Genomic DNA, 17,285 nt, shown 5'->3' with positions numbered 1-17,285 from the left:
ATTGTGAAATATGATGTATTAAGAACTGTGTAATGTCTTGAACGACCAACAAAAAAAAAAAAAAAAAAAAAACCCTCTGGAAGCAAAACAAATAAATGTGTTTTAAGATAAATCTAACTCACAAAAGGCTACAGGACCTGAATTCTAAGGTTCTTGCTAAATCTCTGTAGGCAGGCTAAAAACAAACAAATAAATAACACAGTAAACACCCTTTTCAAAAAACAACGCTTTTAGACAGTAATCATTCTTCATGATTTGGACTTCATAATCCTAGCAGCATACTCATTTGTTACCACCAGCAAAATCCAATGATTCCTAAGCCTGAGCTTTTCATGGAGATAACCAAATAGCAGTAACATCTCCAGATTCAAACGTCTCTGAGAAACATGAAGCCAGAACAAGGAACAGTGACAATAACGTCCTACAGCATACTGGCCAACGCAAATCTGCAGGGACCTGACCGCAGTCACTTTAGCTCCTACCATGAACATTCGGCTCCACTGGGGATCATTGAGTGTCGCCTCCATCATGAACAGCTCTACCGTCTGGGAGGGGTGCCGGGTCAGGAACTTGATGAGTGGCTCTCGGAAGGGACTGCCCGCCTATAGAACACAGGGAAGCTGCAGTGGTCTCCCTTTCTCAGGGCACACCCACCTGTCAGCATGGTTAGCACAAGCACCCACCCTCTACCTGGATTGCAAATGACCACAAATAAGTATTAATATCTAGCATCTTTATGTTGTCAGCTGATCCCATTCAAAACACAAGAGAGTGAAAATATTCCAAGTGTGAGAATCAGAATCAACCCTCAGTCCAGACCATACCTCAATCAACATAGCCCGCTCCGTTTTCATTACAACCTCTAACAAAGGTTTGACCAGAGTCTGAGGTGCAGCTGGGATTAGATGAAAAAGGTTTATAATTGCAGAACAAATCTTCATTTCCTAATAAAGAAAACCAGAAATCACAAACAAGCCAATTAGTTTTATGAGCAAGAGAAACATCACTACAGACCCTACCAGTCTAGCTACATTTGCAAGGCTGCCACCAAAGCAGAAGGTTAACATGGAAAAGCCACAACTTACCAGTCTTAGACTACCACTGTGTTGTGTACTATTCAGACTAACTGCACCTGGCTCAACTGCTACGTGTGTGTGTGGGTGACTAAATGGTGTGATTGTGCCCTTTGTTCTCAGGCATACTAACAAGGGTTGGAGGTGACCTTACCTGTCATCTGTGCTAGCCCCCTTTTCACAGAGGCAGGGACAATGAATCATACCTGCAGCCATGAGAGCATCAGGACTGACCCACCTGGCGGTGGCATCGTGGGGTCTTCATAACACACTAAGTTCTGAGAGCACAGGCTTCTTTTGCCCTCAAAACTTAGCCAAGGGAGGTCCTCAAAAAACACTTGAGTATTTATCCTGGAAACTGAATGTCAGTGTAAATGAACGACTGATGATGGGACAAAGCATTTGTCAACCAGGCCCAAAAACAAAGCTGACGAAATGCTATGTTGAACTAGGTGAAAAGTGTGTACAAGGCCAAGCTCCACACTTTCCAGCAGCTCAGTGGTGGGCTGCTGAGGGTTCTTCCAAAGTCTCAACGGCCCATTCTAGGAGGTCACAGTTTTACTTCTGCCATTCAAAAAACCTCTCTGTGGCCACAGGTAAGGAAAGAGCCTCAGACACAGCACCCCGCATAGTGCACAAGGTGGAGTTCGTGGCTCTTGAAAGGTAAAATGGGGATGATAGACACTGGTCAAGAGGGGCCACATTCCCAGCAGCAGTTCAGATACTTTTCAAACTTTCTCTTTCAACCAAAAGGCAAAAGGGAAATGGGCAGGAAATGGGGAAAATAGGTTCAGCATCAGCCCTGCCCCACCTCTAATTTTCAAATCCTTAAAGTAAATTCTATCCCCAAATCATTACATTCTGAGAAGGTCTCGAATGCCATGGTTTTTTATTTTCAAAGCAATGTCATAAAGATCACTTCTTCTGATTTTACAACATCACTGGAAGACAGAAATGACAGGTGTTATTATCCCCATTTTACAGAGGAGGGAAAGCTAGAGTTTGACTGTCCAAAGCCACAGTATTCTCATCACATCTTTGTGTATATGTCTGAGGAAGAGAGAGGGGAAGGGGACTGGAGGGGCACAGAACCGTAAGGTTGTAAATTAAGGCAGTCAGCGAGCTGGCAGTGTGGAAGGAAATATATCACTCCCAAGTTCTAAGAGATATACTGTATCTCTAAGAAGGTTCTCAGGATCTTGTTAGATATATGAGTTCATATGAATGTTATGACAGAAAAACCAATTTAATCTTCAGTAGTATTGAGATATTGCAATTCTAACATGTAGAAAACAAAAGAACTTAGAATCTTTTTAAAATGTCCTAATATAGAACATGCGTGGCATCCGGACAGTTCACAGCAATGATACTAATACAACTCTGCCACAGACAGACAGCACAGGTCACCGCACTCAAAGGCACAAGGCACTCTGTCCACTACAGAATCACAACACAGCTAACGAGTCACAGCAAAACCAAATGCGACAACAACCCCCTCCTGCGGCTCCACTGAGATTCTCACCTCTACCCCTTCCATGGCAGGCTGAACCAAAACAAAAATCACAGCATGAAAAAAGGCAACAAAAAGGTAAAAAGAAACGAAAAGAAAAGAAAAGATAAAGTGTTCTTCACATTGCAAGTCATAAACTGACTTTTAATAGGTTGTTCTCACCTCAAACTGACAGAATGGAGACAAGGAACATCTCCCGCACTCTGAAATGCTTTCCTGAGGATGGGGAGGAAAATCATCTTTTTCTATTTATGTCATTTACATAATACTTCCCATATACTCAAACACAGTAAGGGTTATTTGGGTTAACAAGACAGTAAAGACACAATTATCAGAAAGCAAACGATAATTAACAAATGCTCAGCAGCAAAAAGCAACCTCCACCCTCAGATGTCAACAACCCTCTGACGGTGTCTCATAGTGAGTTTCTTCTCTAAGTCAAATTTAAAACCAGGGCTTCTTATGTCAGGGAGAAATGGTAAGACCTTGTTATATGCAAATATATTTTTAAAAGACTTCTTTTACTGAGTGAATAATTGAAGATTTTTATGTGAAGCACTAAGGCATTGAAAAAAAAATGAGGGGGAAAAAAAAAACTCTTTCCCAACTAGAGTCAGAAGAGAACCAGGTGGTGCAAGCCCATCAATTAGTCATATCTGAGCCCCATCCCACCAAGAACAAGGCCATGACATCCCCCCCCAGAGAGTTGGGTTATCTTGTGTGGTGAAGCGCAACCTTCGGCAAACTATCTGTGAGTCTACATGTGTATACAGAAGTGGCAATAACTATGTATCGTACCCCATACAATCCATGTCAAAAGGGAAGCTTTCCTAAACATGGTGATAGTGCAGAGCTCTGATCATCAGGGATATCCCAAGTTCACTGCTTTACTCAACTACTTAATGTTTTCAACTGTGGTATCTCAACTGAGCAAAGTTATCTGGGAATTCTACCAATAGGAACCAACTACTTTCCATTAACTGTTCTCTTTCCTGTAACACGATTTCTTAAAAAAAAAAAAAAAAAAAAAATCAGAGAACAGGGGCCTGGCCCAGGGCTTAGGTGATGAAGCCATGGCTATGCTCTCTTCCTACAGACCCCCAAAATGCTAAGGCCCGAGGTTCAGACACGGGACCAACCTCAGGAGCCTGACTCCTTCTCTGATCAGGCAGTACACTCAAGGGATGATAAATACGTCCCAAGAAGAGCCCACAGACCTATCAATACCCCGCACAACTCCCCCCATGCAAAAAAATTTGTGATGAAAGTTTACAGGCTCATTTTGATTTAATGGAAGCCATTCACCTACCTCTAGAACTTTTTAAAATGTTTATTAAAGATCATACAATGTGTTTCAGAAAAGGCACAAGTTATTATAATAACAAATGTAAACTTTAAAGCAAAAAAATCCCTCAGAGATGAGGGATGGGAGGCCAGGCACAGAGGCAGTGGCGCCTTCCCGGAGCAGCAGCTCTGCCGGAGTGCTCTGCTCTCCTCCACGAAGGTCCTCATTTATGTTTTGCATATATAAATAATAAAATCTTCCAAGGGTCAGTCATGGTATACAATGTCTTTAAAAAATTTGAATTCCTGGTTTAGTTCTGCTTAGTTGGCTGTTTAGAAGCGGAAGGAAACAAGATACCAAACAAAACGCCTTGACACAGAATGGTCAAAACAAAGCATAATAAAGCGGAAAAAAAAAACCCAAGTCGGGATGAAACACAGCATCCAACAAATAGGCACAAGAGGACAAAAAGCCACATTAATTATGCTTCTGAAGAACTATGAAGAATTCCCTAAGGGTGATACAGCAGTAAATTTCACCAGGGATCACAGAACTTAAGGAAAATATACTTCCACTGATACATCATCAACTTAGAAAATACTTCAAAACATTAGCATGTACAATATTAGATACAAAACAGCAGAAAGCATGCATTTTTAAAGAGACAAAGTCTTTAATGACCAACATCATATACTTAAGATTTAACTACAGCAGTCTTCCCTCAAAACCTTATAAATTTGCTTTAAATGCTGGTCATTTATTTTTTTGGCAAAATTAGGGTAGGGGATTTAGACCTAGAAAATATATAAGCCCATATTTATGTGATGCTTTATTATATTAGTTCTATAAGTCCTAAAAAATCTCTAGTTGGTTTTATCAAGCAATAATGATTAAACACGAACGTTACCGACCAGCAAGTGATGGAAAGCAATGGAAACAAGAGCGGAGGAACGCACCACCATGTAAACAGCTGCTGCCAAGAACAGTCTAGAAAACACGCTGTTTAAAGCAAAACTAGTAAAATTGAAATACTCCCAGAATTCTCATAAACATATATGTCATAGTAAAGTGAACAAAAGGGAGATTTTAAAGAAACAAGAATGAATTTTTAGCCATTAAGAGAAATAAAAGCAAGATGTAGTGCTAATAAAGTGATTTAACAAATTTACATGGACTTAAAATTACATAAAATCAGATTTCTGACCAGCATTTTAATTGAAGCACTGCTCTGGTTTTAGCACTGATACCAGCACTGTACAACCTGGGTGCCCTTCCCAGAAACAAGCAAGTCACTCACGTTTCCGTCGCTCCTCTGGCCCCCTTTGTGGGTGATGACCACCACTTCCATCCATTTGCGCAGATGTTGCTGTTGAAAAAACACATCTCTAGATACAAATTCTTCAGGGTAGAAACATTTCACTTGCAAATACTGCTTTCTTGATGGACACTAGCAATCTTTCATTTCCCTTGTATTTAATATGATAACTACAGTGTTTCCATTACTGCAATAGCCCAATATCAAACTAGTGATGTGGACAAACGGCATTTGTTCTTATTATTTACACAGAAGGGCTAAATTTGCTACTATGACAAAGTATCCTGAAACCTGCTCATTCCAAATCCAGGCCCTGCTTTTCCTTCAGTGTTGATTATATGCACTGTTGTTCAACTGTGTCAGATATCAGGCAGGGGACAGAGAAGTGACCCACAGGCCTCATCCCTGCCTAGGGGAACTCATAGTCCAGTGGGAAAATAAGGTAAAACACAAGGTGCTTAAGGCACAGGAACCAGCTTTAGGCCGCTGTTCTACCTTGAGAAATGCACAAAATAATATACCTGCCTTCAAAGTACAGGCTCACAACATTTTGTCAATAAAATTCCCTTAAGGATAATAACCATTAGACTATAAATTCACCTGACCTATACCTTACTCGAAAGAGAACTGAAGGTATCAACAATGGCCAGCCGTGTCACTTTCTTACTTTAAGATTTTCCAAAAGAAAAAAAATGATATTAACTAGTAAATAAAATCATTTTCAATTTTTAGTTCAGTGAGGAAATATCCAAAACAACAAAACACATAAGATCTTTTAAGATCAAATGTCAAGCGGTTCAACTGAGAGAAAGGAACCAAGTATCACACATAACAGAAGAAAGCTGGGCCCTTATCTCACCCCATCCACAAAAGTTAATTCAAAATGGATCAAAGACCTCAACGTAAGAGCCAAAACTAGAAAACTCCTCTCAAAGGGAAAAACTCAGGGTTCTTTCCATGAATGCCGACCTTAGAGAGTGTCTTATCTCTGAAAATAACGCCAATGGCCCAAGCTGCGAACCTCAAAAGAGCATCATGAAGGAAAACAAAAGCCCCACTGGTGGCTGGGCGCAGTCTGAGTGAGAATGAGCCACCCACAGGTGGAGTGTCCCGGCAGAAGCCAGCAGGCCTGGGTATCAGGCAATCTGTGCCACTAAATGCAGAAGCACTGCCATCTAAAGTCAGTGTGTGGGGGAGGAAATGTCTGGGTAAACAGCAGCACAATCATTCTCTATCCAAGTACGCCAACATTCTGCTTCTAGAGGATTTTCAACCTTTTGGAAAGCCAGAGAAGGGGGAGACAAAATCTCCTGAATGAAACAACACAAAACCCACATATTTTATTATAGGGAAAATGACACTCAGCCTGCATCAGAAGCAACTAACTATAAGGCAGTTCTCCTCATGCTGCACAAAAAAATATCTGGATAATAAGGAACTGCCAGCTCATGCCAGATCTGAACAAACACCCCCCAAAAAGTTACTTCAACCAGGCATATAAGGGAAGCAAAAAATGAGAGCTGAGAGCAGAGACAGTAATTTTTTAAAAGAACCAAATGCATTAGGGCATTTAGAACACAAATACACACACACACACACACACACACACACACACACACACACACACATACTCGCTTCATATATGAAATGTGGGAGAAGTATGTACTTGATATGTTCTGTTGGGAAGCATACAGATCACCTATTTTAACCACTCATGTCAACGTCTGTATGCATGGAAACTATTAAGTACTAAGTACATTAACATGTGGAGGCCTAAGGGGAAGTACCCTAGGACTTGGAAAGTGTGCTCCACGTAAAGCTGAGTTTCCCAATTACAATCTATTATTAAGGAACTACTCATACTTTCAGTGCTATGGTCATTATACATTATTTAGTTACCTAAATATATGAAAAAAACAGTACATGAGGTAAACGACTTTGTGGTTTTCATACATGAGCTATCTATCTATCCCCCAAATGCAATACATCCACACATACATAATCTGTCTGCTCACTTCTACTTACAGCTTATACCTGTAAAATACCTCCAGTATCAAAGTGTCTAAAGTGCTACTTAGCAAACAAGCATGAAAAATACATGCAGTTACAATGAAGTAAGGTGACAAACAACTCTTCAAGAAACTGTTTACATTAGAAGCAAAAGGTAATGCAAAAGAGCTGACACATGAACTCTTCCATCTGCCTACACTTACTGTTAGACAAACCCCGTACTTGCAGTTATTTCTCTGATAATTCTAAAATGCAAAAGATTTCTGAAGTTCTTGCTCTAGGTTATATAGGAGATATTTCTTCTATTTTGTAGAAGGAAATGTAAATTGGCAAATGTCTTCAGAGAGATATGTGACAACACACTTGAAGATTAAAATCCATACATTCTTTCTGAACTAGAAGTTCTACCTCTAGAAACTGGTGCTACAGATAGACAAGGGAAATTACAAACAAGTTTTTTGCTTCATCATAGACTAATGGTAAAAGATGAGTCCAATTAATGAAATATTATGTAGCCAAATAACACAATGAAGAAGCACTTTGTGCAATCACATGGAATGATGGCACTAGTGGGAAAACCAGGAACTGTGTGTATATGAGCCTCCTTTGTGGCAAACAAAAGAATATCCACATATTCTGTGATACATGTAAAGTATCTCTAAAAACATCACAGGATGCTGTTAACGCTGGCTGATTTCAGGGAGGGATACCCAGCAGAAGGCGGCCAGGGAAGGAGACTTGCTTTTGCATTTTGAGCCAGACAAACGTAGTGTTTATTTAAAAATAATACATTCATAAGAATTATTCATAAATTTTTCAAGTTCTATAGAGTACTGTTGTGTTTGTTTGTTTGTTTTAGTTATTGATGGACTTTTATTTAATTTATTTATATGCGGTGCTGAGAATTGAACCCAGTGCCTCCCATATGCAGGGCAAGCGCTCTACCACTGAGCCCCAGCCCCAGCCCCAGCCCCTAGAGTACTGTTCAAACACATTTGACTTACCATCATCTGATCACAAAACTTATCATTGAAGGAATTTGGGAAGAGCCTCGTAACCGAAGTCAGGCGATTTACAACATTTAGTGTCAAGCTTCGATAATCTCCCAGCATCATCAACAGAGGTCGCATATGTGTATGAATTTGATCTACTTCTATGGTAGCACCTTCTAAAAACTGTGGGAAAAAAAGATGTTATAACAAAAAATAGGCATCAGAATACTTCACAACCGAGGGGAACTCACATTCAATTCTGCATCATCTGTTTTCCCTTGAAAATGGAGAACCAGTCACATATCTAACCATGTGTCCTCCAGAAACTGATGATGGAATGAAGACCCAGCTGTACTACACTGTGACTATGAGACTGGAAGGACACTACCATCTAATGTGCGGTTATCAGACAGGCTTCCTTCCAGGTGTACAGAACGAGGTACACATGCATACTCTCACAAGCACACGTGTGCACACACAAGCACTCACCTTCCTCATACAGGCCTCTCCAGCCTCCTGGAGCTCACTGTTGGTGGAATTAAGGGCTTTGAAGAGTGCAGCAATGATTTTCTCCCTGGACTGAGGAAGGTAATTACAGGCAGCAAGTGCATCTGTAGGGAGAAAAATCAGTACAATTTCATTATTAATCTGAAAAACACTGGAACAATTTTCTTCTGTAAAGGATCCTACCAACTATGAACCACTAACCCTCTTTCCTAGTATCTGGTGTCAAGAAAAACAAAGGATACATGGTCTTCCAGCCACATGGTCAATGCTGCCTAGGAGTGAAGTTAACAGCCTGCCTGAAAGACCACAGTAAATCTTCTGCCTCCAGATACCCTGCTCCCAGTCAGGCATGGTAGTGCAGCCTGTGATCCCAGTGACTCAGGAGACTGAGGCAGAAGGATCATGAGTTTGAAGCCAGCATCAGCAACTTAACAAGGCCCTAAACAACTTAATGAGACCTTGTCTCAAAATAAAAAATAAAAAAGGACTATCGATCCCAATGCCAAAACCAAAAAGCAGATACCCTTCTCCCAAAACATCTTCAGAGTTTCAGTGCAGCTGTCACATCTGAGTTTCAGAGAGCATGGCCTCCAGAGCATGGGTGACAGGGAAGAAATGCACATGGCTTGACCACTCAACTACCAACGTTTAATCAGGCAGCCTCTGCTCCCTGCCCCAAGTCTGAGGGCTAAAAGCTTTAAACCTTTGAAAATGGAAATATTCTTACAAAAGAGGACACATCTCAACACATAAGAGGCATCCTGACAGAAGTGAGGAGCTGCCAAACAGCTCCCCCAGAGTATTCCATTACCTTTGGTGATTACCAAAGGGATATGGCAATATTTTACTAAGTACATAAGAAGCAACAAACAATCAACTTTAAAAAGCTTATATTGTCTATTTATTCAACACATAAAAAAAAAAAAGAAGAAGAAATGACTGTTTATATGTACAATGGTCATTCAGTACTGATCTAGTATGTTTTCCTAATACTTGTACTAATCAACAAAAACTGATACTCCTGGTGAAAACTCTGAAACTATAGGATTCTTAAATGCTTCATTAGAAAGTCTATAAAGGCAATAAGGTACCTTACTATTTACTCTGATTCTGATGAAAATGTCACTATGGACAGTATGACAATTCTTTTAAATGGAACATTTGATTCTTAGGAGAATTATAAAGAGCCTAGTGCACAGTAAAATCCACAGACTATTTGATTACAAAGTTTCTTAAATCCTAACAATGCATGCAATCTTAAGGTATCTCATTATGTAACTTGATAAACAGATCCCATCTTTAAAAGACCCCAAAAGCCAGAAGCATCAACAATAAAGGCCACTGTCCCCTTTCCTTTTATACCCTGTAACTTGTTTCACATTTATATTCACTTACTTAATGCTGCAATCCGTAAAGGTACAAGTGACGGAAGGCTTTTATAACAGGGCAACTTGGTTAAAGCTGAATCCTCAGCCTCACACAAATTCAACAGCTGGAAAAGGTCAAACAATTGAAGTGAGCCCACTTCTCCTGGAAAGACACGGTGACCTCACAAATAATTGAACATGGTCTGCCAAACACACCAAAACGCAACTAACAATGGACAAACTAAACTAATCCTAAAGAAGCACTAAAATATGACTGAGCTACTCTATTCTAAAGCAAAGCTGAATTAACCTCATGAGTGAAATAAATTCTTAGACATGTCCTCACTCACTCTGATACCATGTTTTTTTTGTTTTTAATTTTTTTTTTTTTTAAATAACAGACAATGTTTATCTAACTGCAAATCCCAGATGGCAGGTTCATCTCCCCTTTGTTCAAAGCTGCCTCCCCTGGGCCCTGGGCAAGCACTCAGAGACATGGGACATAATGCAAGCATTTGAGTGGTCACTTTTTTTTCCTTTTCCAGCACAGAAGAGCATAATGAAGGAGGCTGAATGTCACTGGGAATTCCAGCAGCTATCCTTCAGACATGTTGGCATACAAGTATATATTTATGTATCTAATATTTAAAATAACATACATGTATATATTGTTCTAATACTATTTCTGCCGTCTCTTTATTTACATCTTAGAAAACTAATATAGGTTTTTATCGTATTTTTCCCTTTAAGATTCCTACCTGGTAAAAGAATGAAAGCAGTAGGAAAGAACACATAGTGAAACACTTCCAGTCATCCACCAAATTCTTCTCCCCAGAGGAAACTACCAAGTCCTTGTATGACCTTCAACAATCCTCTCCCATATGAGCGTGTGCATGTGTAGGTGTAGGGGCAGGCGTTGAATATGTGTGTTTTGGGTAACTACAATACAAACCAGAGTTCCAGACATGGTCATACTCCAGGATCACTTGGGACTTTTAGAGAACAAATTCCCAAGTCTCACCCTGATCTACTGAACTTGGGTCTCCAGGGAGAGGAATTAGAGCCTATACTTTTCAAGTGATTCTCCCATATTCTGGTGCAGCTGGAGGACTGATGAACATTTAGAAAACTAATTTAATGTCCTCAATGCTACCAGACTCTGGTTGTAGGTTTAGTGAGTCTTCTATGAATGTTATACTATGTCTGAATCCAGAACAGGCAAGGGAAGTTGTCCCCCCACTTTGCAATAACTCTTTTATGAAGGATATAAAAAGGTGTAAAAGACCACAGCCTCATGCCCAAGCAAAAACAGAGAGCTTAAAAAAAAAAAAAGAAAGAAAGAAAGAAAACCAAGAGGTAAATTTTTATAGTTGGACATTCAGGTTTAGTATCAGGAGGAATTTCTTTCCTTAGGATTTCTGCCTCGGTTTACTCTATAATGCCTGCAAAAGCAAAATTCATGTCCCATGAAAATTTCAAATTGGGGCTGATAATCAGACTGTTATTATACTCTAAGAATTAAATCTTATAATTTGACTTTATCACAGTTTAATTTCTGTTCATTACTAATTCTCTATTTAATTATCACCTCACAGTTGAATGTTTACATGACAAATATCTAGAAGATGCATGTCTGGGTCAAGGAGCAAGTCAAGTCCACTAAAGGAAATGAGAACCTAGCCAGGGAATGCAATGGTTGGGAACCATGCTGTGAAATAAGACTCTTAATTCAAATCTAAGCTCCGCAGCTAACCTGCTCTGTGGCCTTGAGCAAGTAACAAACCCTCAGACTCAGCGGCCATATCTTCAAAATGAAAATCAAAAGCATCTATGCCTCCTAGGGCACTGTCAGAGCTAAGTAAGGGTGCTTATGACATTCTCAACAGCATATGGTACATGGACGTGATCCCTAAGTTTTTTTAATTTGGCCCTTGCTCTGGCTGGCGTTGTTCTAGGAACCAATGCTACAAGAGTGATTAAAGCAGGGGGTACAGTTTTATCACTAAAGCACAACTGCAGAGGCCCTAAATTAGAGCAAGGTTCCCTATAAGTCTGAGTTCTAAGGACTCGGGGAACAGCACCATTCTGCTGAGCATCTCTGGGCACAGTGCCTCTTTCCTACCAGATCCCAGACACACCTGCTCAGAGTGTGGTGCCAGGCTAGGGCTAGTTACCTGAATTGCTCTCCGAGCCTTCTCTGAAGGCTGCCTGACCAGTCTCTGCTTACAAAGACAGGCTAGCAGACCCATGTCATCACCATCTACACCACTCCGCACCACCACCCCCTACCTCTGTGTAGAACACCTTATGCTCCACCACGTTAAGGTCCATCGTAAAGAGCCGGGGCTGCAGTGTGGTACAGAATGTGTTCCCTTCCATCAAGCCAATCTGTGCATTGGCAGGCTGGTGTCGGAGCAAGTGCTTCTTGGGTGGGACCATGTCCTGGAGGACCTAGGAAAGCCAAAGACAGGGTATCACTAACCAGATGCCCCCTGAAAAACAAAGACGTCTTTTCACCTTTTTTCACTGTATTCCCCAATGACCACTTTGAAAGCCATGGCAAGGTGAAGTTACCACAGGTGCCCTTTACTGAGAGTGGGAGAGGATGTGTTTCACATTGTTAGAGCTGGTCACAGACCAGGGCAGGTCTAGTACCTCAGGCTCCAGAATGACCCCTCTTAAAACAAAACTATCAGATAGTGCTTCACAGACTCAGGAAATAAACCTTCTGCTCACTTGACACTAACAATTACCGATATAGTCATAAATATTAATACACCATTATTTGCATACATCAGATTAAAAAGAACATGTGCAATAGTACTTTGTGACAAAGACACAAAATTATTATAAATTGAACACTATCAACAACTCAAACTGAAAAAAAATTATACTGGTTCCAGCATCAGAAATCTCACCTCTTTATGGGGTTCCATTATCACTGTCACACTTTTTCCAGTGACCTGGGCCAATACCTGCAGTGAATGCATAGCCTGTTTTCTCACAGTGGAGTTTGGAGAGGTGACCTCTCGAACCAAATCGTGGGTCACATGGTGAAAAGACTTCTCCTGAGCTGCCACAATCTCTTCCGCTCTCTCCTCATCTTTTAAAGGTGTCGCACACCTCATCAGGAGCTGCTCCAGGGTGGTCTTTGCCATGGCGACAGCTCCATTGGAAACCTGTGGATCAAGGAGGCCTTAGATACAGAAGAGAGTGATGCTGCCCACTTCCCCCACCTTCTGCCATAAATGCTGTTCCTGGGGGGTCCGCCCCTCACACCAGCCGCTTTAAAAGAAGCTTCTTCATGTCATCCACATTACCTCCTTATAGGCAATTCCTACTTGTCATTCAGAACAGAAAATGTGATCTAGATAGGACCGTCGAGTTTAACAAAGAGAAGCTGCTGATGCTGCCACATCCTGTCTGCATGAGCTAGAGCTGCCCTAGGGTTCGTGAAGGAAGCAACACCTGTGGGAAGCTGCCGATGCCTACGATGTCCCATCTGCATGAGTGAGAGCTGCACGTGGGCTTGTGAAGAAGCAACCCCCATGGAAACCTCAGAGTACACAGGAAGCCCGTGCTCCCCGTTTTAGAGGCACTCTGCTCTGTGCTATTCTTAATGTAGCAAACAGGTATCTGGGTACCCAGAAATAGCCTGAGTCAGAACAATCTCTTTATTAAAGATGCTGTAATGAAACTAAATATCTAAGTTCCCACATTGGGATGAGAGCATAATGCAGAACTGTCTTAGACCAACTGCACTCCAGGCAGAGCAGCTTCTTGAAAAAGAGTATGGCGAGTTAGCTTTGGGGCCACCCATCACCTACCTCTCCAGTTAAGTCCATCATGACAAAGAGGAGAGCCTTGAGGAAAGTCTGCTGGTTCTGCAGAACCCACGTGAGGGGGAGCCGCTCCATGAGGAATTTAATAGACACCACGCCCCCCAACTTTGCATACCAGGCCTGTTCATAGCAGCAAGCGCATAAGCGCTCCACAATATAGGAAAACAGGGGCAGCTGACACGCCTGGAGAGAGAAGCAAACAACCCATAAGGTGTCAATTCAATTCTTAAACCACCAGCTTCCTGAACCTCCCGCCAAATCATCGATACTCAGGTCCGTCCTTACCCTCTCTTTTGAGCCTAGGATAATACTTGCAACATCAAATATCACAGCTAAGGCCACTTCCCCAATTTTGCACAGTTCCTTTTCTTCATAGGCCATGCAGATGGCTATTGCGTCAATTAGAACCAAAGGATCCATTCCTTTGGACCCGTTCTCTTCACTATGAAACATAGCCGTGCTGGGCTGGCTGCCCACCTGGTAGCAAGGCAGCAAGAAGGGACCTGAAGGAGAGAGGGCAGGCATGAGAACACATGAACACTCTTGGCCCTTAAACTGCAAAAGGACCTCATTTCCCTCTTTTTTTTTTTTTTTTAAGTTGTAGTTGGACACAATACCTTTATTTTATTTATTTATTCTTATGTGGTACTGAGGACCAAACCCAGTGCCTCGCATGTGCTAGGCAAATGCTCTACTGCTGAGCCACAAACCCAGCTCCTCTCATTTCCCTCTTGACATTAAGAATTCAATGAAAGCCAGCATGTACCTTAAAACAATCTCCTCTGAACTGCAATTATTTGTCATTAAGTGGTCTAATTCACTTGAAGGCTATCTTTCTGAATATTTTTCATGATATACTATTGTATTTCAATTTTGTCAATCATGACTCAGAAAAGTATTAGATTAAGATGAAAAACACAAATTTTTTTTTTAAAGTCACCAAAAGGCTAAGGGACCCAGCCTGGGAATGATTGTGCTGTGTTGTGGATACTCCTGACAAGTAATAGAAAATCAACAGCGCTCAGCTGTGCCATAGGATACACCTACTCAGAACAGACTGCCAAAGTAACTGGCAGTTAACACCTGGTGGTTACTCCAGTTACTAACTTCCAATACTAGGCAAGATCAAACTCAGCAAGATTTGTTTTGCTGGAAAAACAATGTAAACAGAAGAAACCCCGAGAAACAACTGAAGTGTTCATTGTGTCTTACTGACTGTTCCAGCCAAGAAGGGAGAAAAGGGGGAAAGTTGTGCAGCGTTCCTAAGAAAACTGCTGATCAACCTCAAGAGGAAGGGTTCTGAGGACCGACTGAAGCAATGGTTTGCCTGCAGACTTAATTACTACTTGTGGGAGGAGATTAAAAAATAATTGAGTATGTTTTCAGAAACACAACAACTGGCAGGGCCAGAACATTTCACTGTCATCATCTATAATGGATCAGAAATAAAAATGATAAACAATCACTCCTTCGCCACCAGGTGTTTGAGAGCCACTGAAGCAGAGGTGAGCAGCCATTCCAGGTAGGAAAAGCAGGATGGGTGCCCATGGGGACCAAAAGAAGCACCCAGTGGGAGAGCAGGGTGGGTGAAGGCTGGCTTCAGTCTCCACTTTCCACCAAAAACAAAGGGTCTGAAGATTCAACTGGATGTATTTTACAGACAAAATGTGGCAATGCCTTTAAATTGTCATGGTGCCCACCACCAAAATACCAATAATCTTTACCACAGAAAACAAAAGCTAAAAATTGATTACTCAGCTTCTCTGAAACAAAACATTCTGACCAATTTTTCCTGTGCCAACAGCTCCCTACACTCACCGCACTGCTGGGCCACTGCCACCATGGTATAGTGGCGAATCAAGCTGGCTACGAAGGGCAGGGCACTGGGCCGCAGGTCTTTGATGACAGCAGACATGAACGCCCCCGTCAGAGCCTGCTCAAACGTCTTCCGGGCTGGAGTGTCTTGTGCTTTGTAGCGGTGCGAGATGATGACATTGGGTATGGCTTTTTCTGTGAAGCTGAAAGACAAAATTAAATCCATCATCACAACCTCCAGCTCATTTTGAGTTGATGAATCCACTATCACTAATTTCTTAATTTTCAACCTGCCCAATTCCACCTTCTCTGGATAGGAGTGGTGAGTTAATTTCTTTCTTTGACTTTAGCAACACCTGGAATCAAATGTGAATTCCATTATCAATACTTATAGTCAGGACAGGCATGGTAGCACACATATGTAATCCCACCAGCTTGAGTGGCTGAGGCAGGGGGATGGCAAGTGCAAAGCCAGCCTCAGCAACTTAGAGGGGCCCTAAGCAATTTAATGAGACTCTGTCTTTTCAAAAAAAAAAAAAAAAAACTTAAGGTCAATGCATCACAAGACATATATTCTACCTAATATGAGCACAAGACATGAATCAGAGGCAAATTAGAAAAAGACAACATATTTGCTATTTTCTATTTTAAGAAAATCAATGTTTGATTTTGAGCTTTTATAATTAAAAGTCAAATTCTAAAAAGTAACTCAAATCAATGATCAAATAAACATGAAAAAAGTCATGAGTTACGTGTAACCACACGGCTGTTAATGTGTTGAAAAAATAAATAAATAAGTAAAAAGGGCTGGGCATGGAGTACAGTGGTAAAAGTACTTCTGAATTCAATTCCCAGCACCATAAATAAATAAGCCAGCCAACCAGGATCTAAATGCCCCAGATGCCTGAGTCCTAGGATTGCCCCCAACTTGCTTTTCCCTAATATTCCTAAAAGTCCAGTAAATGGCAACTGTGACTGAAGGCAAAAGAGCCTATGGTCAGCCAGAGGAAGCTGGCTACCCCCCACAACACTAGGAGCAAATGCTAAGGCCCTGTCTGCTCACAGCAACTTTTAAGAAAGTCAATGTTTGATTTTGATAAAACAAAACAAACAAACAATAAAACAAAACAAACAAACAAAAAAAAAACATGAAAAAAGCTATGACTTATGGGAAGCTCAGCCTGGCCCACCTAACTCTCCTCCTCACCCCGTACCTTCCTGCTGGGCCCATCTGAGGGCTTCTGTCCTGCTTCCCGAATCCTAAGGTAGGCTTCTCCTGGACTTTTTCACAAATTTCTTCTTCCCAGTTACTAATCCCTGACAAAATATGGAGGACCATCCAATGTACAATGGATGACAATCTATTAAGTAAGAATTCAAGAGTCCACACTGCTATAAATAAGTATTAGAAGAGGAGGAAAAGTCTAAGATTAATCACCGCCTGGGGTGGGGGGAAGAAAGGGGGGTAATCAAAATGGGCACAAAGGATCTTAATAGGGAGATGAAAGTAGTCTAAAACATTTACATTTGAACTACTCACTAGCTACTAAACTCATAAAATTGTTCACT

The 17,285-nt window shown here is 41.2% G+C and overlaps 1 protein-coding gene across 16 annotated transcripts in view; it reads right to left on the bottom strand.

Moving 5' to 3' along the window:
- Positions 1–17,285, bottom strand: part of Trrap (transformation/transcription domain associated protein) — a 114,247-nt gene that overhangs the window by 57,419 nt on the left and 39,543 nt on the right. For 8 of the 16 annotated variants that reach the window (XM_040278121.2, XM_040278130.2, XM_040278127.2 and 5 more), the window contains exons 23-35: positions 15,720–15,919; positions 14,187–14,404; positions 13,887–14,084; positions 12,978–13,238; positions 12,349–12,510; positions 10,088–10,184; positions 8,675–8,796; positions 8,198–8,368; positions 5,166–5,234; positions 2,746–2,799; positions 2,596–2,616; positions 825–944; positions 483–602 (exon numbers count right to left, since the gene is read on the bottom strand). In XM_040278121.2, coding sequence (XP_040134055.1) covers positions 483–602; positions 825–944; positions 2,596–2,616; positions 2,746–2,799; positions 5,166–5,234; positions 8,198–8,368; positions 8,675–8,796; positions 10,088–10,184; positions 12,349–12,510; positions 12,978–13,238; positions 13,887–14,084; positions 14,187–14,404; positions 15,720–15,919 — 1,813 coding nt within the window. The remainder of the gene's footprint in view (positions 1–482; positions 603–824; positions 945–2,595; positions 2,617–2,745; positions 2,800–5,165; positions 5,235–8,197; positions 8,369–8,674; positions 8,797–10,087; positions 10,185–12,348; positions 12,511–12,977; positions 13,239–13,886; positions 14,085–14,186; positions 14,405–15,719; positions 15,920–17,285) is intronic. The other 8 variants (XM_040278131.2, XM_078023722.1, XM_021719751.3 and 5 more) reach the window with 3 other exon arrangements.

The sequence above is a fragment of the Ictidomys tridecemlineatus genome, chromosome 10, assembly GCF_052094955.1.
Source record: "Ictidomys tridecemlineatus isolate mIctTri1 chromosome 10, mIctTri1.hap1, whole genome shotgun sequence".
Classification (NCBI taxonomy): Eukaryota; Metazoa; Chordata; class Mammalia; order Rodentia; family Sciuridae; genus Ictidomys; species Ictidomys tridecemlineatus.
The sequence above is the reverse complement of the archived record's forward strand: the minus strand, read 5'-3'. Positions and strand labels throughout refer to the sequence as shown.